Source organism: Plutella xylostella, chromosome 12, assembly GCF_932276165.1.
Source record: "Plutella xylostella chromosome 12, ilPluXylo3.1, whole genome shotgun sequence".
Taxonomy (NCBI): Eukaryota; Metazoa; Arthropoda; class Insecta; order Lepidoptera; family Plutellidae; genus Plutella; species Plutella xylostella.
Window position 1 is genome coordinate 1865319 of NC_063992.1, and position 27831 is coordinate 1893149.

At 39.4% G+C, this 27831-nt stretch overlaps 2 protein-coding genes across 3 annotated transcripts; both read left to right on the forward strand.

Annotated features, from left to right (window-relative positions):
• The first annotated feature begins 45 nt into the window (after positions 1–45).
• On the forward strand, positions 46–20699 carry LOC119694041 (neutral ceramidase). 2 transcript variants are annotated; one of them, XM_048624371.1, is made up of 16 exons: positions 46–323; positions 3906–4029; positions 8226–8369; positions 9496–9672; positions 10019–10146; positions 10871–11075; positions 14363–14461; positions 14825–14935; positions 15262–15381; positions 15781–15984; positions 16866–17087; positions 17437–17532; positions 18134–18301; positions 18829–18950; positions 19450–19618; positions 20176–20699. In XM_048624371.1, exons 2-16 carry the CDS (start codon positions 3916–3918, stop codon positions 20182–20184), a joined length of 2088 nt encoding a protein of 695 aa, XP_048480328.1. In that variant the 5' UTR covers positions 46–323; positions 3906–3915; the 3' UTR covers positions 20185–20699. The 2 variants fall into 2 exon arrangements, with proteins under 2 accessions (XP_048480328.1, XP_048480329.1); XM_048624372.1 differs by lacking the exon at positions 46–323 and adding an exon at positions 1095–1156.
• Positions 20700–21282: 583 nt separating this feature from the next.
• On the forward strand, positions 21283–27727 carry LOC119694043 (neutral ceramidase). The gene is made up of 14 exons (XM_048624370.1): positions 21283–21431; positions 21625–21875; positions 22877–23020; positions 23346–23522; positions 23663–23790; positions 24114–24312; positions 24571–24777; positions 24864–24983; positions 25204–25407; positions 25567–25788; positions 26007–26102; positions 26365–26532; positions 27010–27122; positions 27472–27727. Exons 2-14 carry the CDS (start codon positions 21633–21635, stop codon positions 27653–27655), a joined length of 2205 nt encoding a protein of 734 aa, XP_048480327.1. The 5' UTR covers positions 21283–21431; positions 21625–21632; the 3' UTR covers positions 27656–27727.
• The last annotated feature ends 104 nt before the right edge of the window (positions 27728–27831 follow it).

Here is a 27831-nt window from a genome sequence, read left to right on the forward strand (position 1 = left end):
CATATTGCAATATTGTAATGCCAGGCTGCCAGCCAGTCAGTCAACCAAAGAGTAAAAAGAGCAGTCAACCCAAGAGTACGGACAAGGTCGCACGCGAATGCCCACACGACGACCATTAAACTTAAATTCTCGATCGTAAATTAGATCGAACAGTAAAACGTATTCGGACCTCAACTATTCAACACATCGAAACTTTTTTCAGGATTTATGTGACGTTTCTTTTTCTAAGTGCCAGTGTTTCCTTGTGCCTTGTGCTTTTAAAAATAATAATGCGGTGGTATTAGGGGTACGAAACTAACTTTAGCTGCATTCAACTACGTAAGGTATGGGCCCATCTCTATTTTAAATATTTTAATGTTCATAATTTAATTATATTGTGAAAAAATACTTACTTACATGGGTTGTCAATAACAACTTGTTATTGTTTTAAAATAGGTAGGTAGGTATTCGCTTTTCGCCGCAGAGTTTTGCGAATAGTGAAAGTGTCTTCTTATCGTTATCGTACGAAACGTTGCTTTGTTTACAAAATGTTTGTAAACAAAGCAACTTAGTCAGTCATAGACATAGGAATAACTACTTATATTCCTAGGTAATAATAATAAGCAGTTAAGTACTTATGAATTATTATTCCGACGCAGTGTGAAAGCGAGAGAGATTAGAGAAAAACTCCGGTTCTTGACACTTAAGGTAGGGTATGAATGAGTATGAGTGCTGTGTGTGGTCTGACGACAGAGTTAGTTACGATTTTTTTCTGATAGGTAACCTACTTAAAGCTAGGTAAATTAAAATTTTCGTTATAATTCAGCTTTTAAACCAACCATGATATCAGAGAAATCCTATATATACTATTTCGGCCAACCAGCCGTCGTTGCACGATTAGTGAATTCCGCGAAACCATAACTAAGTACTTAGGTATCGTATCATGAGAAGGGTATCGAATCACAGATGACAGAATATAATAGGGTGCTTTAGGGTTAGTCTGCCGGTTATGAACAACGTCGTTATAATGCAATCCAAAAAATACATAGAGGTTACCTACGTTTTAACATAGTTATAAAAAAGTCGTTTTTGGACACTTCATTCAGCTGGCATTTGCAAGTGGCAATGGAAAACCTAGCAAAGCTGCTTGCGGCCTTATTCAGAAACATCGCGATTCGTGAGTTGCACTCCTTGACATAAAAAAAATGTTTCAAAACATTCATAAATTGGTCGTGTCAAACATAGACATAAAACTAACAGCTCTTGTACAAGTAGTAATCTGAATTATATTAAAATAGTACCTAATTATATTGAAATAGTAATTACTTATATTAAAATAGTACTTACTAGTAGTAATATTCTAAATTTTTGAACCGATTTAAATTTTAGATAACCGGTACTTTTAGCTAACGTATTTATAAATTATAGGGGGGATGGTTCCGCAGCGAGATGGGCTGAAATAAAAAAATACTTTTATCCATCCGATTCTATCATTTCTATCCCTCGGCCTCCGGAGCACGGCAGTGTTATTTTTTCTGAGAGAGTACAAAGACTGAATTAAATGAGACGAGACTAGTTATAGACCGAGACCACACGCAAAGAGAATATCTACCAAGTTCAAGGTCTATTGCACAATCACTGCTTCCTCATTCAAGTTCGCGCCAAATTGCGTGTCGAAAACTTTTTAATGTGTTTCAAACAGCCAGCCAGCCGTGAAATCCATTCGGTGTGCAAACTCTTTGTATACTACAATAAGAATAATAAGTACCTAAGTAGTTCGCATTATAAACGAACCAGCTGGCCGTTGATATAGCAAAATCAAAAAAAATAACAAAAAATATTTATTTTTAGCAGTTACCCCCGAGCTTCTAGTCGCCTTAAAAAGTTTATATACCTAACTAATTACCGCTATACAATTTAATACTGCACATCTGAAGACTCTGGAGAGTAAGTACATAGGCTCCCTGTTATCCCGGAATTATTTAAATAAGATACTTAGACTTACCACGGCAATAACTTTTAAAATATTGGATAAATATAATCTTTTTTATTTAATAGATTCAGGGGCAATACTACAATACTCAATTCTTTTATGAAAAAAGGTCCTAAGAGACAAAAGATTTTTTTTATATTTATCCGGTTTCAGGTACTTACCTATTATACCCATAATGTGATAGATAACCATCCTGAGGTTGGATCTAATTATAATTAGTGATGTTTGAACCCACGTCTTTGAATATCAATTAGATAGCCGTGATTTATTTAGTTAGGTACTTACTAGCTATGATGTCATTATAACGCAGGATATGTAAAATATAGGTACCTACTGTCTAGGTATTTCAATTTTATTAACTTACACAAAGTAAACTAGGTACTTAACTAACTTGTCTGAACAATATTTTAATACTAACTGCACTACACAAAGAGTTACTTATGGTAGGGTCATTGTGCTAGTTAACACTCGATAGCCATTAAAATGTAGTTGGCTTCTTAGCTTTCGTTCTGGAAAATACCCATATTTTTTTATTTTTTTTTCAGTCTGATTTTAATAGGCGTTCCTGATATAGACAGAGTATATTATATCATAGTAACTATGTCAAATAAACGGTACTGTTAGATATTTTTGTAGCAGTACGGTTGGTGATCTAACTAATGCATAGCCGCCAACAGGCGCTGACCCTACGCACCCGTATCCCATTTTTGTACACCGTACCTACGTTCTTACATTGGTTAGTCAGTTGGCTACTTTGACAAAGCACAAAAGTGTAATTTCTCAGCTAACTTTAGGAACAATGTAGTTGTTTGGACCGAACTGTAAGTAGGTAGAGGTGGGTATTTGCATATTTTGAAATTTGAAGAATCATATTCCGTCAGATTCAGGTTTGCCAGAGTTACACAAACTATTGTGTAAGAAAATGTGTCTTTCCCCATGTTATACAGGTTAACCTTTCGAGACCTTTACGCATAGGTTACTACCATACACACTGATCTTTGTATGAGTAGGTACTATAATATATGATGATAAAATAATATAATACTAATACTTACTACAAATAATAAAACTAGTTCCTATCTTCCTATATTATTCTGTGATAAAATATTTGAAAATATATTGTACAGTCCGGGGCAGTAAAATCTGACCTATCTCAGTAGCATTAAGTATTTATAACTGTGATATTACAATTCAGATTAGGGTTTGTCTCAGACTTCTAAACATTTAAATAATGTCTAGGTAATTAAATAAGTACTTAACTTCTTATTCTCCAGTTCAAAACTCGCAGCCTAGTTACAATTTAATATACTTACCTAAGTACCTACCCAAAAGTTAACCTAAAACTAAAACTATTTCCGCACTTAAATAATTTGAAGCAAGGCTATGTTCATACTTTCCTGCATCAATTATTCCAAGTGGAAGCCACTCTACGGAAGAGCATTCAATGTCATTGGTCAGTGGCCGGCTGCGCGTGCGACGCATTCTGAACTGATTCATACTGGGTGACTGGCCCAGTGACCAATCACTGGGCAGGTAGGTTGTACACATGGTCTATGAATGCTCTCCTTTATATCGGTTGGATTTCCTTATGTGGGCATGATAAATAAGCATCTAGACAATCTAAAGTTCTAAAGCATCCGAAATGTATCCGTCGTGATTATGACGTGTTATATTTACACTAGCCCATCTAGGAGACAGGCCCCCTTTAGAATTGATAGGGACGTATAGTAGGTTCAATTAGCAGGTAGAATTAGTAGGTTCTGCTTCCATCATCAAACATGAGCAATATACTTAGTGTAAGATAAATGACTAAAGATCCATACCATTTATGTCAGATAACAGCGCAGCGTATCGATTGCATTGTTAGAAGTCGGTACAGTGCATGAACTTTACCGTCCAATCACTAATCCTCACACTTGTCCATCTATTCCAGGAGCACCACCATGCGTCTGCTCCTCCTGTGCGTGGTGCTGATGACGTCATGGGCCCGGAGCCCCGCCCTGCGCGTCGGCACCGGCATCGCTGACGTCACGGGACCCCCGGCTGAAGTCACGTTTGTAAGTTCCATTGTTGGCATCAGTGGAAACGTAGGGTGCATCAAAGGAGCTGTATAGAATGACGTATCAACTGTATACTTTGCTTACTTGGGCAGTCAACGACTGATAATCTGACTGGATAATCCTTTCGACACCGGCGACTAACACCAGCCCAGCTCCAGAGTTAGTCACTGACAGCCAACGTGTCTGCGGAATAACCGATACCAATATTGTAGAAGCTTGGAGACTACAGTAAAGACTACTGAAACGCCAGCGGTAGTGGGTGGATGAAGAAGTCAGAGGTCAGAGTGCTCTGGTACTCTCGTTGGAAAAGGCCTATCTCCATGATGAAGGGCTTAGTAATGCAGCCGATAATCCGATCTATGTACGAGTCTGTAAGAAATGTGGTCCTGAAAAGATGTAATAATCAGTAACTACAGAGTTTAAGACCTAGTTGCACAATTACTTAAGTACATTTCGTAACCTATTGTAGAACCTATTCCCACAGATGATTGGTGTGAGCTAGGTTGCAAGACCTAAGCCTAGTGACCAACTGTCTGTTCCGCATTCAGATAACTATACTACCTAGGTACTCTAGATAACGATAGTAAACATTATCATTGTTATTCATGGCATGGTTGTTTGTATGTAAGTATTTATATTGTACTTATGTATAAAAGGAAAAGGTAACTGACTGCACCACCACTGACACTTTGCAATCAACAATCGTGTAACAATCCTATTTTAGCAGTGCTTATCTGTCAAAGGTAGGGAAGGCTAGGCACCTAGGCAGTCTAGGCATAAAGAAACCTGACCCCTTTCAGAGTGGACCGAAAATAACCTCGGAGTGGTCAGGTTTATTGTCCCATACTGTACCTATATCATTATTTTATTTGGTACATAGTTGAGTGACCTTTTAGTCTTTTCATGTATTCGTAAGTAACATTTATTGTTTGTTAGTTTGTTAAACTATGTCTGAGGTCAGAGTCCCTCATACCAATAAAAACCTCCACAGTCCAGAGACACGAACGATGCAGCAGGTATTATCTTATTGAACTCACATTAATAAGGAAGTGCAAATTACTTGCGTGGTCGTCTCTTTACATACCATGCAACTGCATTAGTAGGTAGGTATGCGTTAAGGAAATGGGGATACCTATATGTACTTCTATGTGGCAAACCCATTGTTATTGTTTCTAAAGTCTCATGTATCCTTGCGGAAGTGCCATAATGAGAACCATGACTCAATAAATAAGTCATGTCAGTCCATCAGACAAGTACAAACAGATATAAATTTGGCAAAGGTAGCATAGAACCATGGATCTCGAAACACAAAAATAATGAAAGTCATGCGGATGTTCATTATTTTTTTTTTGTATTGTACCAAACAAAGTAAAGTACTTAACACTTGAACCACGAGTTAAGGTTGTGGTTAAAAACATGCTAAGGTACTTACCTAACAAATCTAACAATTAACATGTTATCGGTAAGTAAGTACTTCTTACATACTTACACATTGTTAGATATTCTAAAATATTTTATAAATTTAATGCTGTAAGTACTTAATAACAATACTTATTTACTAATTAGGTACAGTGAAACGACATAGGACTTACCGGACCTTAGATTTTCAGAATGTTCCCAATTTTATATGGCTTCTTTTTTTTGTAATCTCACCGTCATTCAAGTTCATCAAAACATTGCGGTGGCTAATAATGGTCATCGACACGGAGAGCTACTGTTTTTAGAAATTCTATGAGACTGGTCGCCCAAAGTAGGTCACAGACTCACAGTCCACACAGCTGCAGACTCAAAGAGTTCACTTGTTGTTAAGGTATTTTTAAAAGCATAAAATAGGTAGTTATTTATTTATTTAAACGTTTATACATGAAATATAGATATCAATAATATTAGTAAGTATCACACTGTCTTGGTCCTAATTAAAAGTATTTACATCATAGTATAGTCTATAATTCTTGTGCCCCATCCTACCTAACAGAACGCTTCACGTTCTTCGACTTTTCTGACCGTCCTCAACGGTCAAGTCGCAATCTTCTCTTTCGTACCCCAGAGCATAATGCGGCAGGGTATTCTGATTCTTTCACTGTGACAGCGGTTCGCTTGTGGAACAAGTTACCACTGGATATAAGGCAAACTAAGTCTATAGATCTTTTTAAATCTAAAGTTCGTCTCCACTACCTCCAAGAGCAGAACATTCAGCTTAACTGATCCCTATCTATGTGATGATGATGATAGTAATTTTAAGTTTATGTATGTATATGTGTATGTATGTAATATATGTATGTATGTATCATGTATATAATTATTTACTTATATTGTATTGGTATAGTTATATTAATATTTTGGTTAGGTATTCAATTTAGACCATCTTCTATCGTAAGCACTACCAATCACTTTTTCAACATCACCAAAGGTTAACTGGTAGAAAATGCTGCTAGCATTAAGTTCGCCTTTGTAACAATTTATTTTGTTCAATAAAGAGTTTAATAATAATAATAATAATACATTTATTTATCGTTTCAACTGTCCGCAAAGAACTCTTTCAGCAGATTTGATTAATCGTATTTTCAGTCAACCTTTAATTAAACGTTATCTAGAGAAATTGGAAAACATTAATCCAGAAATTCCAGACGCAATACTTCTTACTCGTATCGTGAAAATAACTAAGTAATAATATTACATAACGATTGTACAATTTAATAACTACTTACTTTGGTACAACTGTACTTATACCTACATATTATAATAATAAATAATTGTACTTGTGTACATAACTGGACAAACGGGTTATTAATAGATAGTTTTCATTGATATCGACATCGGGTACTTTTGATTGTGCTATTGATTTACTTAAGTACTTACCCTCAAATTCATAGAACGTATTGTAAATTTACAACAAGGTTAAAATTCACTTTGAAACACACGAGTTTCGACTTTTTACGTCAGTGAAAAGGTTGAAATTCGTACCTATATGGCAACGTCAATTTTAAGGCTATTGTAAAGTGTCAAAGAGCTCTTTGAATTTGGGGGTAACTATTTATTTACTTTTATTGTGATCGAGATTTTTTTTTATTAAGTATCCTTTTCCTTGACCCATCTGTGATACATTCTAATAATACGGTGTAGCTTGTGCACATTCAAGTTGAAATGAAATATAAACAAGAATATTAAAGTTGAGTCACCTCGAGGCTACACTTGCCAAGGTTGGCTGTTTATGAAATACATTTAAGTGTATGTAAAGATCTAAGTCCAGCTGATGTTGGGTCTTTAGATAAATAGATAGTTACAAATGTTACAATACAATCTATCCAAATGTACATTAATAGAACTAAAATACCTATAAGTACAGGTATTTTCAAAACTTTGAAATAAAACGATGAGAGAAAAATTAAATGAATGTAAAATGAATGAATACTAGCAAGTTAACGAATACAGGAAGTCGCAATTTCACTCTGACATGGGTCAGGTTCCTTTACCCCAGACTGTACTGAAAGATATTATGTGACCTACTGTACTAAAAGTTATATTACCATTGTTACCAACCCTACGATGTTTGATACACTTTGTGAATGGAGGACGTATTTTTCGCGATTGTACAAACCTTAATTCTAAAGTCCGAAATCGAATCTAAATTAGCTTTTATTTTATAAGAGCAAAAAATATTATTTGAAATTTTTGTCACAAACGGTGGTCTAACCTAAATCTTATTCAAGTCCATGCATTAATTGGCCATGCTGCTAATCTATGATACTTTTATGTAAGTATTTTATATAATTTATTTTGAAAATATACTTAGGTAGGTAGTTAGACCATTTTAAGTAACTAATTTCAGTTATTTTTGTATTTTATTCATTACAACTACTGTTGGTGTTAAAGAAAATAAACATCATATTGCAAAGCGTTATCGGACTCTTACAGTATCTTGAGCAAAAATTTACTTAGGGCATGCTCAGATGACTATGGTATCCGCTACGGCCCAAATTGTGGGGCTGCGGCTGTGACATAGACATCGATAAATTCATAAATGCGCAATCCACCAATCGCATCACCGTAATTATCGAAATTAGCGAATCGCGATATAGTAACGTTTATCTACGTCTACGTCGATATTGAACCTGTGTAACGGCAGCTGAGTGGGTACTCCTCTACGAATGACGAGTCTGAACCGCTTTCACCCACCACCATTCCCTCCACAGATGGGCTACGCCAACTTCAAGCAACAGGGCGAGGGCATCCACCTGCGGCAGTTCGCGAGGGCCTTCGTGATCGAGCAGGACGGGAGACGGTTCGTCTTTGTCTCCGTCGATGCGGCTATGATGGCCAATGGAGTGCGGAAAGAGGTGAGAGTTGCTAATATATAATATACAATAAAAGGTACATATGTATTTGCAAGAGACACCTCTGCAGAGGTGCTAATTGCGATTAACGAAATGATTAGGTAAGATCTATTGTACAGTCTCGGGTAAAGAAACATAAACCGTGTCAGGTAGCACCGTAGCATTGTTACTCTGAGACCGGTCATGTTTCTTTGCCCCAGACTATACACCAGTACCACACGACGAAATAATACGTTCCGGAGGGATGTGATGCAACGAGATAGAATACTCTAAGTACTCCGAAACCTTGTATTTCATCAAGCTAGAGCTATTATGATTTGGCTACTCCTATTCCGGATCATGCATGTGTTGCTTTGGGTCACAATGGTAATCGGAGCTGGGCATAGTTAGTTATGTGCTTTGGCGAATGATTTATAGTAAGAAGGACTAATGCCCAATTAGGTGCAATTAAATGCGTATCCTATTGCGTACTTTTTCGATACAGCGATATCCAATTAGAGATGGCATGTTGATTAATCTACCTACTGCATCCATGTTTATGAATGCTTTTACATAACAGCAACTTACTAAGTGAGACTTAAAAAGCCTCTGTTAACTGCAATTTGATACAATGTAGGTCTAGGTTATTTAAACGACCGTGGACCGACAAAATTAAAGTGACCACAATCTCATGTTATTGTATGAATAATGCATCATAAAGATATGGTTATGAATTCTAGAAATAATTTAAAGTTCAATGGCATGCTGATAAAAACAATCCAGTGGACTAGCTGTGAATTGTGATTTTACCTAAGTGCTGATTATTTTATTAAGAGAGAGGCAGAGAAATCTGACCACTCTCAGAAGAATTGTTACTATGAGAGGGCGGTCAGGTTTCTCTGCACATGACCGTACGTACGAGTAAGATCCTATACACCCTGTATATATTAGATAAATAATGAATGCTTTTGAGTTAAATTAAATTTAATAATAAGTGAAATGCAATAAGTAGATAAAAGTTCGTTAGAATGAGGCAATAAAATTAATGTCCATTTTGCAATGAACACTTTACTCGAAAGGCGCCCGACTTAGAATCATCTACGATTCACCTAAGTATATATCACCATTAAAAACCCCCCTCAACCCCCAGGTGCTCCGTCGCCTCCAAAAGCGCTACGGCTCCCTGTACACCGAAGCCAACGTCATCATCAGCGGCACCCACACGCACTCCACGGCCGGGGGCTTCCTCATGGACTTCCTCTTTGACCTGCCCATCCTGGGGTTTGTGAAGGAGACCTTCGTGGCGTACTGTGATGGGATCTTTAAGGTAGGACTTGGTTCCATTACGATGGTTATTCTTGTTAGACACAAACACGGTAGAAAGATGGGGGATTTAATGGCCTATGGTCACCAGTGGAAGATTACGGGCTGATGATAAGTAATACCTAACGTGTCTGTGACTTACAAAGAATGTACGAGTTTATATTTTTGATGAGCTCACAATCGGCAGAATTTAATGAAAATAGGTGAAAAGGTCTTCAACTTTCCAGCGTGCAATCCACACCGGCCACAGACGTCTGTGGTGCAGGCATTAAAATACTTATACTTACTCTCTTTTGTCACATTACTGCTGGTTTCCTCAATGTCTCCATCTCCCATTCCTGTGTTTACAGAGCATCTACAAGGCGCATATGAGCATGAAGTCAGCCCGCGCGCTGTACGCGGAAGGGGAGCTCCTAGACGCCAACATCAACCGCTCGCCCAGCGCTTACATATTCAACCCTCTGGAGGAACGGGAAAGGTACGACACAGTTGTAGGAAAAATAGGGACAAGAACAAGACTATTTGTACGTACTTAACTATTATTTACATGTTCTATATAACTAATTGTATCTTGTTTGTGTACAAATAAAGCTATCTTTATACCTCCTTAAAGATATATACCTATATTTATTTATTTAATACTTTATTGCACAAATATAAAATAAATGTACAAAAGGTGAGCTTAATGCTAAGAGCATTTTCTACCAGCCAACCTACAGGAGGTACAGGAAAACTGGTGTAATATACCATGATGTAAGTATTTAGTTTAGGGATGGCCTGACCGTATTGCATAATGGCATCTTTATCGACGTAGATAAACTCGTTTATTGCATGTCCATTTTCCAACCAATGCCATCTTCATGTTTAACAAGAATCGTAATATATACTTACTTAGTGTAATTTTATTTGATCACTACAATCTAGTAACTAAGTAAATCTAGGTTTTCCCATTACTTTATCTAGTTTTCCTGTGCAGATGTCTGTTGTATGACAATCTCAATATGAAGGGCGATTATCAGGAGTACAATCTGATACTTGTAGGAATACTTAAATCTAAGTATTCCTGTTGTACGATAACTAAATTTGTAACATAATAAACTAAATTTTATTTAGCAATTCTTACGCTCTGTCTTCCGTATCAAGATCATCCATCATCAATCACTGCCATTCCATCGCTATTACCACCAAAACTCCTCCCCCAGATACAAATACAACGTGGACAAAACCCTGGCCCAGGTCCGTTTCGTCTCCCCTGAAGACAACAAGCTGCTCGGCGTCATCAACTGGTTCGCCGTCCACCCGACCAGCATGAACAACACCAACACGCTGGTGTCGTCCGACAACGTGGGCTACGCCTCGGTGCTGTGTGAGAAGGAGCTCAATGGGAGGAATACGCTGCCGGGGAAGGTTTGTTGAGCTTTGGAAGAGTTTTGGGAATGGTGTGTGGTGGGTGGTTCTGCTGTGCCAAACAGATCGATCCTCAGACTTTTGTTCTCGGGTTATACCTCTAAATCTGTTGTGCGATATGTTCAACCCGCCTGCAATAGCCCCGACGTCTTGAAAAGGCTCATTTCCTACGGGCTGCGTGATTGCGTTAGCATCGCATGTAAGTACATGGGGGATGTTGTATCTATGTTGCCATAGCCGTAGCTCTAAAGACAGCAAGCTGCTCGGGGTCATCAACTGGTTCGCCGTGCACCCGACCAGCATGAACAACACCAACACGCTGGTGTCGTCCGACAACGTGGGGTACGCCTCGGTGCTGTGTGAGAAGGAGCTCAATGGGAGGAATACGCTGCCGGGGAAGGTTTGTGCTGGTTTTATGGAGTGTTTTATTAGGGATTAGATGGTGTGTGGTGGATGGTTCTGCTGTGCCAAAGGTCTTGGGTTGGATCCCCGGCCGGGCACTTTAATTCTAGGGTTACGTATGCGATATGTTCAACCCGCCTGCCGTAGTCTTGGATGATGTTAATTTGCGGCAGAGTGCGCGTTTGCGTTAGGAATTTTAGCATCGGATGTATATGGGGGATGTTGTCTCTATGTTGCAACGGCCGTAGCTCTAAAGACAGCAGCTGCTCGGGGTCATCAACTGGTTCGCCGTCCACCCGACCAGCATGAACAACACCAACACGCTGGTGTCGTCCGACAACGTGGGGTACGCCTCCGTGCTGTGTGAGAAGGAACTAAATGGAAGGAATACGCTGCCGGGGAAGGTTTGTGCTGGTTTTATTGAGGATTTTGGGGATTGGGTGATGTGTGGTGGTTGTGGCCCTGACTGCTATGATAAAGGTCATCTTGGGTTCGATTGGGGTCCCGGAAGAGGTAAATTTCCTGCGGGCTGCGCGTTGGCGTTTAGTATTTTAGCATCGAATGTATATGGGAGACGTTAAGTTTCTATGTTTCCATGGCCTTAGCTCTAAAGACAGCAGCTGCTCGCCGTCAGCTGGTTCGCCGTCCACCCGACCAGCATGAACAACACCAACACGCTGGTGTCCTCCGACAACGTGGGCTACGCCTCGGTGCTGTGTGAGAAGGAGCTCAATGGGAGGAATACGCTGCCTGGGAAGGTTTGTTGAGTTTTGGACGAGTTTTGGGGATGGTGTGTGAAAGGTTCTGCTGTGCGAAAGGTCTTGGGTCGAAGAGTTTTAGGGATTGTAAAGTGTAGTGGTTAGTGGCTTTCCAAAGGTATTGGGTTTGATCCCCGGCCCGGCACTTTTTGTTCTCGGGTCGTCAAAAGGTGTTGTGCGGTATGTCCCCGACCGAATAGCCCCGCAGTCTTGGAAGAGGCAATTTTTCTGCGAGCTGCGGTATTTTAGCATCGGATGTATATGGGGAATTTTATGTTTCTATGTTGACATAGCCGTAGCTCTATAGAGAAGCAAAAGAGTACCCTTAGTTGGAAAAACTTGTTAAATCTAAATCCGTATTTTTCCTAGCGTTAGTGTTAATGAGAGCATGAACATTTATCTACCAGCTAATCAAATCCTGGCCTCAATGAAGATTTCTATTAAATTCCAATATTGTTACGATAACGTTATCGTTATTAGCTAACTTATTAATTAAGATGTTTTTTATGCATGCAAGCGTAACAATACACTAGATATCTATAAGTAATCTAGTAAATAGGTATGTAAGTACTGGTAGGGGTCAGCTGTACTTTTTGGGATCGGTATTTTATTCATCATCTACTCTTAAACAAATGGAACCTAGGTGAGGCCTATCTCTCTAAAGCATTTCCCTTCCGCGCTTATCAGCGTTGGTTAGTTCCCAACTAACACCGTAGCGTTAAAAAAACTCTCATATAACTTGTATAATGGTTCCATTCGAAAATTAAAGTGTTAAGACAAAGCTGTATAAGAGTGTAGGAGAGTGCTCTAACTCACTTATAACCACGAAAGAGGCCCACGATTTTGAGAGTAAAGGCTTTAGAAAGTCTGTAAAACGGTGTCATTGAAGTGTTTAAGTTATAGAAAGCCTTTAGTACGGTGTCATTGAAGTGCTAAAGTTACTATTGAAGAGCGTTTAATCCCTCTCAGCTAGAACTTTTACCGGTATAGTTGTAGTTGTAGAATGGTTATTTGACTCCCTGACTCTTATTTATTTGGTAAAAAAGGGTTAAGTGAGTATGTTACCGTTTTTCGAATACACTTTTACCATACAAGTTGTATGTCTTTGAAAATAATAGTGTCAACAGCAATCATACGCGACAGTATTGATTAATAATAAATACCAGTAAATATAATATATTAACTTGACTTAACATGTTTTGTGAATTGAAAATAATATGCCATTGTAATTTTACTGTAATGTATACCATATTTCCCACCTCAATTTTAATGCGCTCCGAATTTATTAAGGATTTCAAATGAAACATAAGTAAATATAAAATAGACGACTCGATTTTGTATTTTTTTGTATCCTTGCTGTATGTCCATTAGTTTCATAAATCGATTGGTATGACTGGAATGACAAAATTCACATAAATAAGTAAGTATTTTAAAGCAAAATATTGTTTATCCCAGCAATTTATAGGTTAGGTCACCAATGCAAATGGCGAACTTACATTTAAGACATATAGACTCACCTAAGTCATCTATTACACTTTTTGAAATAGAACACCCTTAGCCAAGGGTATTATGCAGTCTTAGTCGATCCGCACAGTCTTGCTTAACACCGTTACTTTTACAGTCTACTTGCCTAACGCAATAAGCGTAAGTAAAGTTAATCTTAAAGATTAAAACTGCATTGTTGAGTTTTCCGACACTGTAAGAATCTTGTCTTACTGCACTCTTGACAAAATCTCTTTTATAACCAATTCCTGCAGCCTAAAGTCAATATGACACCTAAAGATTTATATGAGTATTAAAGGAAACCACTTAACAACCATAAGTGTTAACAGGTGTCAGTGAGCACTCTTGTATAGCTTTAGGTTCTAGAAACAGTTTAAACCTATAACATCTTAATTATAATTGCTTTGGCTAATACCATTTTAACACTTAAACCTGCTGTTAAGACTAATTTCATTTTTTAACTCATCTTTATCGCTTTATGTTAGAACTGAGATAATTATAACACAGTTATACAGGTTAAAGTTATAAAAATAGCTGTAACTGAGGGTAAAATGTTTGTTGGGTTACTATTAGTACATAAAGACCGATGCCGCATACAAATTTAAACCCTCCTCTCTTCCCCAGGGTTTAATAATCTGCGCGTTTGCCTCCACGAACCTCGGCGACGTGTCTCCCAACACGAGAGGACCCAAGTGCGAGTTCTCCGGACGCATGTGTGATCAGGTCTGATGGTTTACTTCATCTTATGTTACGTAAGCTTCATAATATAAAAGCTACTTAACATTAATTTGTTGAAGATGTGCAACGCCAAGATTTTCAGACATAGACGAGTCGCGTACAGTGTGCAATAAAGCTGAAGGTAATAATTTAATGATATAAGTTGTTGTGCTAAGTAAATTGGTCTATGGCTATGAATGTCAAAACGGAGTGACAGTTTTAAGCTGAACACTTTTTTAAGTGTTGGATTTAAGACACGATTGAAATTAATTACCTATGTAACAGTAGATAAAGTATACTTAGTATACTCTTGTTTTTGCCAGTTATTTCCATTTTCACTAGTTCCAATTCCATTAATGTATATTTCAGGAGAAGCTGCTATGCACTCTGCCGGACGAGCGGTGCTTCGCGTCGGGCCCCGGCGTGGACATGTTCGACAGCACGCGGATCATCGCCACCAAGCTGTTCGAGAAGGCCATGGTGAGAGGATTATTTATATTTACAAGCATTTTGTAGCTTTTAGGTAATAATTTTAAAACAAGAAAAGGTTACTCATGGATTTTCCGTTACATAATTATTACAGAAAGCATGAAAGAAAAAACCTTAAGTACCTTAATATTGCCCCCAGACCCATCTAGAGTTAGCGCCACCAGTCTTACGGCAGAATTGGGAACCGGCCTAATCATACTATCTTTGTTCTATGAGTGTAGCGCGGCGGCTATCCGACTTCTATGGTGGCGCGGTCTCAAACTGAATCACAATTACCATGATTATACTTACATTATAACAATTTATTATATCCCCAGGAAGTCCTGAAAGGTCCGGCGGAAGACCTGACGGGGGAGGTCGGCATAGTTCACCAGTTCGTGGAGATGCCCACACAGGAAGTGGCCCCGTATGATCCCATAACGCAGACTTTCAACACTGTAAGTGCAACAATAATTTACTTAAAGAATAACTCCGTATTGAGGGAATAACGAATTTCGACACTTATAGCAAGTCAAACACTCGCCGATTAACAAACCCCCTAACGGTTTGTAAGTTCTATGAATATGGGAGTAAGTCCATATTTGCCAGCGAACTATAATTTTGCATTATTCCAAACCTACATTGGTCATGTGGCTGTGTGAGGGCAAGTTTAATAGCCATCCTTGTGTATGAAGCATATATGTCTAAGAAATATTTTAAAAAAGACAGGTAGGTATGCTAGTACTTATAGTTATTACGATGTTAAATATAATTAGATCACTGGTATTATGTTAAGATTAAATCTTATCATAAGTAATACCAGTAATTATAACCATCATTTCTCTACCCTTATTCAGAGCCTAAAAGTCCGCGGCTGCCTCCCAGCCATGGGCTACAGCTTCGCGGCGGGCACCACGGACGGGCCCGGCGCCTTCGACTTCAGACAGGGAACCACCAGCGGCAACCCGCTGTGGAACGCCGTCAGGGACTTCATAGCAGAGCCTACAGAGGAAGATGTGAAGTGCCAGGCGCCGAAGCCGATACTGTTGGCTACTGGGCGGGTGAGTAGAGAAATATTATGTTGATTTAAATGCTAAGCAATGCTATACAGAATGCAGAAAAAGCCTCATCAAGTATCGCATGCTGGGCATTCAGCGACTGAAATTAATCTGACTGGACAATCCTCAAATCCACGGTGTCACCGTACCGACCAGTAGTCTAGCTTTTCGTCAGCAAATCCGTGATTTAGACTGTAACTAACCGAATAATGAGAAACCAGCAGGGCGATCACGAAAAACAGAGCTAACGTATAGAATCGAATGCGAGTGCGACAACTGTCAATTCCATAGGTAAAAAGTGTTCGAAAGTGCTGTCAAGTTGACACTAGTCGCACTCGCATTAGATTCTATATTTTTCGTGATCGCCCTGCAGGTCTTAGGGCGCCTTCAAATTAGTCGCTAGTTGTCGCGCGCAAGCAGCGCTGCTGCAGCGCTGCAGCCGCGCTGCAGCCGCGCTGCTGTCTAAATTCCATATAAATTTTGTAATTTAAAAGATGCGCGACTGCAGCGCTGCAGCAGCGCTGCAGTCGCGCGTTAATAATTTATATGGAATTTAGACAGCAGCGCGACTGCAGCGCTGCAGCAGCGCTGCTTGCGCGCGACAACTAGCGACTAATTTGAAGGCGCCCTTAGTGTTTGTCACCGACACGCTAAAGAGAAAAATGCTTATTTTTCGATGTGGTATTCACGACACTGTCAAAATAGGGGGCTTCATATCAGGGTCTCAATATTAAAAAGTCATGTAATCATTCACTACTTAACATACTCAAATAACTCACATAAATATCCTACATCCCAAAATTGAACGCCTTCATTGACTTTCTTCTCCCTAGGTAGACTATTCCAAAGACACTCCATAAACCGTCTCTTCCATTCCCTTCCAGGCAAAGTTCCCTTACGAATGGCAGCCCCAAGTAGTCTCCTGCTCAGTGGCCCGGATCGGGGGGTTATTCCTAGCCGCAGTGCCGGGCGAGTTCACCACGATGTCCGGGCGGAGACTGCGACATGTCGTCGAGACCGCCGCCAAAGGAGAGGCCAAGCGGGTTGTGTTGGCCGGCCTGTCGAATATTTACAGTGATTATATTGCCACGCCTGAGGAGTATCAGGTAGGGGCTTTTTTGTGGTTCTATGGTTGGAAGTAAACTGAAAAAACAGCTTAGACAGGAAGCCGGTTGTGGCTGGTGGATTGCCGAGGATGGCGTTGTTGCGGTCCTTGGGATAGATAGACCTATGAAAAGCGGTTCTAAGATAATTATTGGCTGATGAAGTAAAACATATTTTTATTGATGTTTTGGAATGATTCACAGAAAGGTCTGTCTTAGAATAATAAAGCTAACAATCAATCGTGTAAATCTGATTTTTTAAGAAGAAGTACCCTATACCTATCAATCTACTTATTCACTATTCTTTAAGTACGTGGATTCTTACGATGGTAAAATGATTTTATTTTTATAGGCACAAAGATACGAAGCGGCATCGACGATATACGGGCCGCATACACTCGATATCTACTTGAATAAGTACACCGAACTGACTGACGCATTGATAACGGTAAGTTCAAACTACAAATAACTATTTACACTATGATTTGGAAGACTATTTATTTATTTATTTATTAAGCTTACATATGTATTTACTGTTACTAACCCCCCGACCACGTAGTAGATGAGTAGATATAATACATAATATTAGAATATGCACGTATAGATAGAATGCTTGGTCTAGGTTTCTCTTTAATGAATGTGAAAGATGTATTGGATGTTAAATGTTTGTGTTGTGTGATACTTATCTCCAACCCACCGACCAAGCGTGGAAATTATGGAAATAACCCTCTATAGTAGACTTAGAGGAGGCTCATGTCCTGCAATAGTTTATTACGGGCTGTGGGATACAGACATACAGCTGTGTTATTGGCCTTGTACACAATTAATTATCTTAAGTCACATATGTTTAATAAGCGCTGTTAGTTTCCTGAATAAACATAAAATAAAAAAGTAATAAAAAAAAATACATAGATTCAATCTTGGAATTCGATATATAGAAATGGAGTAAGTAAATGGAGACAATTGTAGTAGTAGCTTTTAAAGCTTAGCAACGAAGACAAATATAAAACTACTATCATCAACTCAAATCAAAAACCCAATCCTTCCAGGGCAAGACCCCCGACGCAATAGTCCAGCCTCCAGACTTCGGCGGCAACCTCATAACCCTGGTGCCCCCCGTGCTGTGGGACGCGGCGCCGTGGGGCAAGGAGTTCGGGGACTGCCTCGAGCAGCCACAGAAGGAGTATAGCCATGGCGACCTGGTGGTGGCCAAGTTTGTAAGTAGAAGAATTTGAATTTTTAATGATCGCCAGACAATTGACCCATAAACGTGGTAGCACACGGAAATCTCCGTGACATGATATCCCTTTATGGGAGGAATCGACTGTTGATAGGCCGTTTTAGACTCCCTCAAAAGTAGATTCTCTTCCCGGGATCAAAGTCAACTACTGTTACATACGGCACGTCCGGCGCACCCTTCACAGTAAGCGAGTTTCTTTCATAGATACGCTAAACCTTTGGAAACGATATGAAACCTGATGCCTATTTTGGCTTGTGAACGGTTTAAAATGAGGGTTTCAGGTTAGATCATGATCATGATTGGCTTACTACAGAATAGACAGAGAACAATTTGTTCTTTGACAGAGAGGGACAAAACAGTTCAATAACTAAAGCGTCCATTTACTTTTTTATGAATAAGGAGGTAGAGGTCTTTAACCTTCATAAAAACGATCTGAGTCATCCCCTTTCGACCAACAATACCACTTCTACAACACCCTGTATAACACCAATCTCCCCCCCCCAGGTGTCAGGACACCCGCGCAACAACCTGCGGCACGGGCGGTTCTACGCCACCATCGAGAAGCAACAGTCGGAGGCCGACGACGCCTGGTCCATCTACGCCACTGATGCCGACTGGGATACCAAGTAAATGCTTGTTGTTGTTCTTTGATTGTTAATGTTCTTTGACCGATTATGGAGACGCAGAACTGAGTGAGAGTTTGGGATACCAAGTAAATGCTTCTCTGACATATATCTCTGATATATTATTGTTCGTTTTGATCTATTAGGTATGTGAAAAAAGTTGTAGGTTCTTCGGAAAATTTGGTCACACAATGCTTCAGGTCTTGCGGCACGGGTCCGTCATCGATGTCGATATTATATTCGTTTAATGCGCATTCCATCAATCACAAAAACGCGAAATAGTACGTGAAATAACGGACCCGTGCAGTGGCGACAGTTTGGAAGGTTTTTGAGCTATGTCGTTCGGTAGCCTTTGTTTTCTGGCTACACTAGATGGGCCTCTGGCTAATCCTTTCAACTTTTAATCGACACGCTAAAAAATGAAACCTAAATTTTTTACCCCTAACAATTTTCCATTGGTTTTCAACTAATCCCAACTCAACCACCCATTGCAAACCCCCAGGTTCATCTGGCGCCGCGACTCCAAGATCCTGGGCACCAGCACGGCCGAGGTGACCTGGTCAATACCCGCGGACACCCCGTCAGGCACCTACAGGGTACACCACTACGGCAACTACAAGTATATCCTGGGCGGGATATATCCGTACCATGGGTTCTCGGATAGCTTTACGGTGAGTTGTAATGATGATGTGTAAATGGTAGAGCAATCACTTTTAATCTTACCTACATAAATATTATAGTGTTGTCAAATCTTAGATCATATCATAATCAACTACCTTTATAAATACCTACGTACGGAACGTTGCACCGACTGGCAACCATTCTTACTGGGTAAACCTTTCACTATGGTGACATACGTAAGTTAGTCCATCTTAAGATTCTCCAGAGTTTGTTACTTTTGTTAACGCCGACTGGGTAAGAGGAAAATAATTCTAAGATTTTGCTATGTCTATAGTCGAGATAAGACCTAACTGTATATTTGTTTGAGACCGCTCCCATTGCAGGATTTTAACCCGCCTCCTAAATCTCCTAATCACCTTATCTTCTTTTGTGTTATTTTGTTTCCATGTACGAAAAAATCATACTTTCTTTCATTTGTTAAGATAGCGACAATGCTCTTTCATTTGTTAAGATAGCGACAATGCTCTTTTGTATGGTCGTTCTTAAAGTTTCTGAGATTATCGCTGTTGTTTTTAAGTTTTAACAAAGATTTTTTTTCTCGTTTCAGGTAAAATAAGGAGATGTGAGTTGTGACAATCTGGTCCAGTAGGCTTTTGAATATTATTTGTTGATCTTGACTTTTTATCCACTAATGAAGGGGAACGACGGGTAAACACTAAACAGTGGCAAGAGTCTATCCTTTGATTAATCAAAGAAGCCCACCACAGAACTTCGAGATGATAAAATGATTGATTCAGAAATGCACTGGGTACCTACTTACCTAGGTATCATTTTTCAAGTGCCATGTCATGGACCAAGTAATTAAAATATGTAAATAAAACTCTATAAGTATACGTAAATAATTGACCAATATTTATCATGCCAAAGTAGATTTTACGACAAACATTATTTTAGCTAGTCGGTTAGTTTTAAAGAATTATGTTATGTAATTGTATTTTATAAGATTGTGATGTATTTTGTATACTTTTGTCTATAAGTGTGTATGCCTAATACTCTAGGTTCCTATTTAACTAAACCTATAACCTTGTTAGGTTGTTGTCAATTGAAGTGCCAGTAAAATAAATACATCTATGATCTCGTTTAATTTTTACCCCTTAATAATATACTCGTGTATGTATAAGTGTACTTTTATCTTAATTTTACCTTAACTTATCTAAGTAATGTCTATAATAAGAATTGAATTAAAATATTTAACCAACATTACAATAAAATTAGAGTTCCTTCGAATAACGGTTCACACCAAAATATTACATAGATACAAGTAGTTATTTAGGTAAGTACTGTATTTGTAACATAGTACTTATAGACATATTTTTAAGATGAAATAAATAGGAACTTAATGTAGGGATATACGAATCCAGAATATCGTTTATTACCAGAGATTTTATTACTGAACGACGGTTAACTCAGAAACGCCTTTCTGTGGGTTGACTGGTAGAAAATGCTTTTAGCAATAAGTTCACCGTTTGTTCACTTATTTATGTATTTGTGCAATAAAGAATTAAATAATAATACAAACACAGAACCCATTAGAGTTCGCGGGAGGTGTTATAAAATTAATTAGAGATTATGTCAAACATTATCGCTAATGAATCGATAATCCTGAAAAGATAGATTAGGGTATTCAGTAGCAACCGGACCGTAGATAAATAATTATTGTTTGTATGTTGTTTTAAAATAGATAGTTATAATAGGATTTTATTATTATTGTCTCTATTTTTAAAAAAACTGTCCTAGTAGATTGTAAGATTAAAATAATGTTGCGGATTTTATAGTTCCTTAGGTTTTGTCGGTGATAATAAGGTAAGTAAAGTTAAATATGTACCTACTTAAATATTAAAAACGAAGTTACAAAAATCTCAGCAAGTATTTTTATATCACATTCTTGCAAATTTTAGAACAGGCAATAGAGGCTCAATGTACAAAGCTGACAATTATAAATAATTATATTATGAAGAAGGTCTAGCAACATCATCGAATCTCAAATCTGTTCCAGAATTTAATATGGCGCTAACAGTCACGGTAAAAATCTTAATCGTGGTAGGAGTACTAGCTGTCACAGCTGGCATCACCACCACTGTGCTCCTAGTCAACAGAGACAGTGGCGCTGATGACGTCACAGATACCACGGCGGACCCTGGCACCACGCCTGAAGAAACAACTGAAGGCGGACCTTCTGTTGTTTTGCCGTATAATGTTGGTGTCGGTATAGCTGATATGACTGGCCCGTGTACGGAAATAAATTTTGTAAGTATCTATCTAATGTTGCACCTTTCTACTAGTTTTTCTGTACCTCCTGTAGGTTGGCTGGTAGAAAATGCTTTTAGCATTAAGTCCACCTTTTGTACACTTATATTTCATATTTGTGCAATAAAGTATCAAATAAATAAATAAATAATGTTATAAAGTTTCGAAACCACATTTTTTAAATTGCCTATTGCTACAAGACCCGAGTACAAATGAACGCCTATTTGTCTGTAAATAAATAACATAACTATGTCGGCATGGATTCGAACTCGGACCATCGTCACTAGAGTTAGCGCTCTGACCAACAACTAGACTATTCTGGTTTATCATCCGATACTTTATACGTTATACCTACTCACAAACAATACAACAGTATTCACAAGTATAATAATCTTAACTAGTGTTGCCCAAATGCAAGAACAAGACGAGACTTAGCCAGTCTTGGTCTTGGTCTTGCGCCAATACACCTGGTCTTGGTCTTGGTCTTGGTCTTGCGCCAATACACCTGGTCTTGGTCTTGGTCTTGGTCTTGCGCTCCCAGTCTTGGTCTTGGTCTTGGTCTTGCAGCAAGAGTCTTGCAAGTCTTGCAATTACCTATTAGTCTATTACTATTTATTAAAGTTTACTTTTTGATTTTAATAGATATTTTTTTATTCGCTATGTTTATGGTATTAGTCGTAATGCGCATAGGTCCAGTTTTTCATTTTCTTTGATACAGTTTTTTGCATCTCATAGAATTCCTAAGCGTACTTACCTATACACCGAACTGTTACACCTAACTACTCAGTGAAATAGCGCTCTGCAAGACGCAAGAGTCTTGCAGGCTATGTCTTGTTCTTGCTCAAGTCTTGCACGGTCAGTCTTGGTCTTGGTCTTGCTAAAAATACGCGGTCTTGTTCTTGGTCTTGGTCTTGCAAAAACGCAAGAACAAGACCAAGACTGCAAGACCAAGACTGAATTTGGGCAACACTAATCTTAACTCACTAAGGATTCTATTGTAGATGGGCTACGCAGAGCTAAGTCAGACCGGGGCAGGTCTCCACACGAGGCAGTTCGCCCGAAGCTTCATCTTCATCCAGGGAGACACCCGCATTGTGCTGGTCTCTGCCGAGGTGCAGTCCGTCGGGATCGCTGTCAGACGGGAGGTTGGTTAAAGAACAATAATTATAAAATAAATATATAAACTATTAAAAAAATTCGGCTATGAAAATTTATTAGGAAATGAAGAGGCCCTAGGATGAAGCCCTGGCGCACACCATGAAGTCGTACAAAAGCAATAAGTAGTATCTATTTGTTTGTTCATGGTGAAATTCGTCTGCATTTCATAGATATCCTCTGAATTTACCCGACAACATGATAACGTAATTGTTCTTCAATGTTCTTAAAAGGATTAAGGTTTATCAAAATATATACTTAATTAATTCACTGTAAAGAATGAGCAAATAAATTGACACCTGATGATTATTTCAGGTGGTTAAAAGACTGCAAGAATTGTACGGAGATATTTACTCACTTCGTAACGTGATTATCACTGGAACTCACACTCACAGCACCCCTGGAGGGTATCTGGTGGACTTCCTTCTAGATGTGTCAATCTTGGGATTCTCCAGGGAAACCTATAATGCCTATGTGGAAGGGATAACAAGGGTTAGTACACAATTACATTAGCTGCATACCTAGCAAGAGACGCAATATGCACAAAGACCTTGATATGATGTTGCTGGTGTAGGTAGACGACAGATGATGATGATAGGCTATGCTAAAAGTAACCGTTTCCCATTTTACAGAGTATAATCAGGGCGCATGAGAATGTGGTGCCAGCTCGCCTATTCTTCAGCCAGACTCAAGTGAGCGATGCTCACATGAACAGATCTCCGTATTCCTACGAGTTCAATCCTCCTGAAGAAAGAGCAAGGTAACAGGTTAAAAATACTGAAATCAGCCTTTGTGATCATTGTCACCACTTTGCTTGTTTATACGGTTTGCATCCCATTTCTATTTACTAAACCTCATCCATTAGATACCTATATGGAAGGTTCATGGAAGGAGACCCTGACGTATCAACTGTACATTTTGTATTTAGATACGTGGCATCCCGGACTAGCAGACAACTCATCCTACTGGCTAATCCTCACACCAAAGTGACAATCCCTAGTCCGGTTCTGGTATTAATTACCGACTTCTTAAATTCCAACCCTTTTAATATCATTATCTGACTGTTGCCACTATTCCTTCCAGATACAGCACCAATGTAGACGACACCCTCAGTCAGATCAGGATCGAGAAGGCGGACGGCAGCCTCCACGGAGTCCTCACCTGGTTCGCGGTCCACACCACCAGCATGAACATGACCAACCTGCTCGTCTCTTCAGACAACCTGGGGTACTCGGCGCTGATGATGGAGAAGACGCTCAACCCTGGGATGCCGACTGGAAAGGTTTGGGAGTACTGTTTAGTAACCAGGAAAAGGAGAGCTAGCTAGGGTGCCAGGTCCTCTGGTTCGGGCTGATAGGTTTAGTTTCCTGCGTTCTAATTTGAACAGAACATGCTGAGCTGGTACCTTTTTAACGCTTTGGACAGCAACCTATTAAGTTACTCTGTATGTTCTGTATAATATTGTTTGCTGTATTGTATGCAGTTATCATATCAGTGTGTCAGATAAATGATCCTTTATTTAAAATTTTCTTGCTTGCAGCCAGCTATTGTAGCAGGATTCTTCTCGTCAAACCTCGGGGATGTATCACCGAACACTCGAGGGGCCAGGTGCGAGTTTTCCGGAGACGAATGTGATAACCAGTTCCTGCTATGCGGAGCCTCTGAAAGATGCTACTCTCTTGGTCCAGGAGATGACATGTTTGAGAGTACCAGGATCATTGGCACCAAGGTTTACAATGGAGCAATGGTACGATATTACTTAATTGCTTTTATGATTATATCTCTCACTAGGAGTTATTAAAATTTGTTGAACAACAAGTGTTTACGTTTCAGGAAGCTTTGAATTCACCCGGTGAAGAGTTGACGAGTCATTTGGCTGTGATTCATCAATTTGTTGAAATGCCAGAAGAAACAGTCGCCAGATACGACCCGGTCACCAAAACCTTTGATCAGGTAACTACTTTAATTATTTATATATTTATTGCACAATTTACAAAAGTAGATGTACAATCAGGTGGACTTAATGCTAAGAGCATTCTCTACCAGCCAACTTGTAGGAAGTTCAGGAGCAGAAAGTAGGGAAGTGCAAAAAAATAATAAATTTATCATCATCACATATCTTCACTAAATCCAACTGTGATTTTGGTAATCAAATATTTGAATTGTTTTTCAGACTGAGCCTGTTAAAGGCTGTGTTCCCGGCATGGGCTACAGTTTCGCATCAGGAACCATTGATGGTGCGAATCTTCTGAACATTACCCAAGGCACCATCGTAGGTAATCCACTCCTGGACACCATCAGTGGCATCCTCGCTGAACCCACTCCAGAGGATATTGAGTGTCATGCACCAAAACCTATTCTTCTGGCTACCGGAAGGGTAAGAAATCTTGAATGTATGTCAGAAAGACTTGTACAAAGTGTTTGGGTTGTTTGTCTTGTACACTGGCAATAAAAATAGCTAGTTTTCTTCTGATGTATAGGTACTTTGGAGTTGATGAATTTTGCACATCATCTATAACAAGTTACCCATTCTCAGGCAAACTTCCCGTTACCCTGGCACCCTCGCACAGTCTCCGTGACCCTCATCCACCTGGCCGGAGTGCTAGTGGCTGGAGTACCAGGGGAACCCACCACCATGTCAGGGAGACGCATCCGTGACGTCATCAGCTTGGCTAGTGGGGTGGACACGGAGAAAGTGCTGGTGTCGGGACTGACTAATGAGTATATTCATTATGTGGCCACTTATGAGGAATATCAGGTATTTATAGATCTAATTTTTACATACCTACATAATACCTACATACTTAACTATGAATGGCAACCATGAATGATGTGTGCCCATTCAAACCTTAATAGGTTTAAGAGCACTGTATATATTATTAAGAAATATTATAAATAAATGAACAATAAACAATAAACCATATAAAAGTGCCGAAGCCCTAGACACCTATTAAAAAGTTTACTTGTGTGTTTTAGGTCCAACGTTACGAAGCAGCATCAACTATTTACGGCCCGCACACTTTGGACATATTCTTGAACAAGTTTTCCGAATTCGCTAAAATTGCTGTTGAGGTAAGAAATCACACAGAAATACCTTTACAAAATCCACTTAAACAGTCACTACACTGCAATCAGTTTCCCTACTGCGAACGTAGTATAAGAACAGATGCACGTCGCGGAGCTGTTATCTATTGACTTTCTCTCTTCTTTCTATTCTATTCTATTGTTTTTGCCCGAGGTGACACAGCCATTATGTATATGGAAAAACAACAGACAATAGGAGGCCCCAAACCAGTTAACCCATCCATTAATTCTTGACCCCTATGTCCCATAGGGCGGCGACGTGCCCGCAGGTCCGGAACCAGCAGACTACCGCAGCAACACCATCTCCATCATCCTGCCCGTCGTGTTCGACGGGACGCCCCTCGCCAGGACCTTCGGAGACGTGGTGCAGCAGCCGAGGAAGGAAGTGAAGAGGGGGGATACTGTTGTTGCTGTTTTTGTAAGTTGTACTAATAGTTACTGTTATGTATAGGACAATGAAAGACCGAGTTCCAAGCTAGACTGAGGTTTATTCGTATACGTCACACAATTACCAACCTACCTACATATAGGTATATATATGATTGTATACAGATACACTACAGTTACCATTGTCATGTGCATAGTGCATGTATCACCTAATAGTCGTCCAAACTGGATATTGGTCTTTCCCAAGGAGCAAAAATATGTTCTCGGCTATCCTGATTCAACTTTTATTTTCCGGTCAGCCGTCCGGTATTAGTTAGCCTGTTGTTGTACTTATATTTGCAAAGGACTCTCCCATGTAGATCTTTATCATCAACCAAAACTCGTCTACAGCTAGATATAATAAGACTTTCTCAAGAAGGGCTTGCTTCTTCGATACTCATCTAACCAACTACTTCTCCCATCCAGTGAGTAAGATCCTAATATTCTGTAATAATTGTTGTTATTCCAGCAAGGAGCCAGTCCGCGCAATGATTTGAGACAGGAGTCGACATACCTGGCGGTAGAGCGCCTCGAGGTGGGGCAGTGGACCGTCATCGCCACCGATGCTGATTGGGAGACCAGGTCAGTGATAGTCTTCAAGTAGTACCAGATGTTAAACTGCAAAGATAGTTGCATATTCAGTAATTTGGACCAATAAACTCCGATGCGACCTTTGTGATTTATGATATTTTAGTTTCGACATCATAATCATCCAGGACAAATTTATATATTTTCGATACCCATAGATCGACTGATCTGGAACACCCATATTCCATCTGACTGTAATGATCCTCTTCAAACATTCCTGCCCACCAATCCTTATCTCTTTGTAGTACTTTGTACCACTAACACCCGATAAATAATCCGGTTCATATTGACCTTCTGACCAATCTTTATCTCTCTGTACCACTAACACCCCAACCCTCTGCAGATTCTACTGGCAGCGCTCATCCACCCTCCTAGGCTCCAGCCAAGTGACCATAGAGTACCGCGTCCCCCCCGCCGCCTACCTCACCTCCTACCGCATCCGCTACTACGGAACCTCCAGAAGTGTGCTCGGAAACACATTGACGCCTTTTGAAGGGGTGACGAATGAGTTCAGAGTTGTTGAATAGGTGTGGGGAGTTGAGACTGTGTTTTGTTTTTAAGGTACCTACTTACTGAATAAAGGTGTTATTTATTTGTTTTATTTGGGTTTTCTTTTCTGGTATTGGACTTAGTTATATGTATAGGTACGTACGTAAACTACCTGTCCGTATTTTTGTGTAGTCTTCAACTTTTTTCTCTAAAA

Coding starts and splice junctions, on each gene's coding strand:
- LOC119694041 (XM_048624371.1), top strand. CDS start 3,916: ATGCGTCTGCTCCTCCTGTGCGTGGTGCTGATGACGTCATGGGCCCGG. Junction 11,076..14,362: donor GGAATACGCTGCCGGGGAAG/GTTTGTTGAGCT, acceptor TCTCTTCCCCAG/GGTTTAATAATCTGCGCGTT. Junction 18,302..18,828: donor ACCTGGTGGTGGCCAAGTTT/GTAAGTAGAAGA, acceptor TCCCCCCCCCAG/GTGTCAGGACACCCGCGCAA.
- LOC119694043 (XM_048624370.1), top strand. CDS start 21,633: ATGGCGCTAACAGTCACGGTAAAAATCTTAATCGTGGTAGGAGTACTA. Junction 24,313..24,570: donor CTGGGATGCCGACTGGAAAG/GTTTGGGAGTAC, acceptor TCTTGCTTGCAG/CCAGCTATTGTAGCAGGATT. Junction 24,778..24,863: donor AGGTTTACAATGGAGCAATG/GTACGATATTAC, acceptor TTTACGTTTCAG/GAAGCTTTGAATTCACCCGG.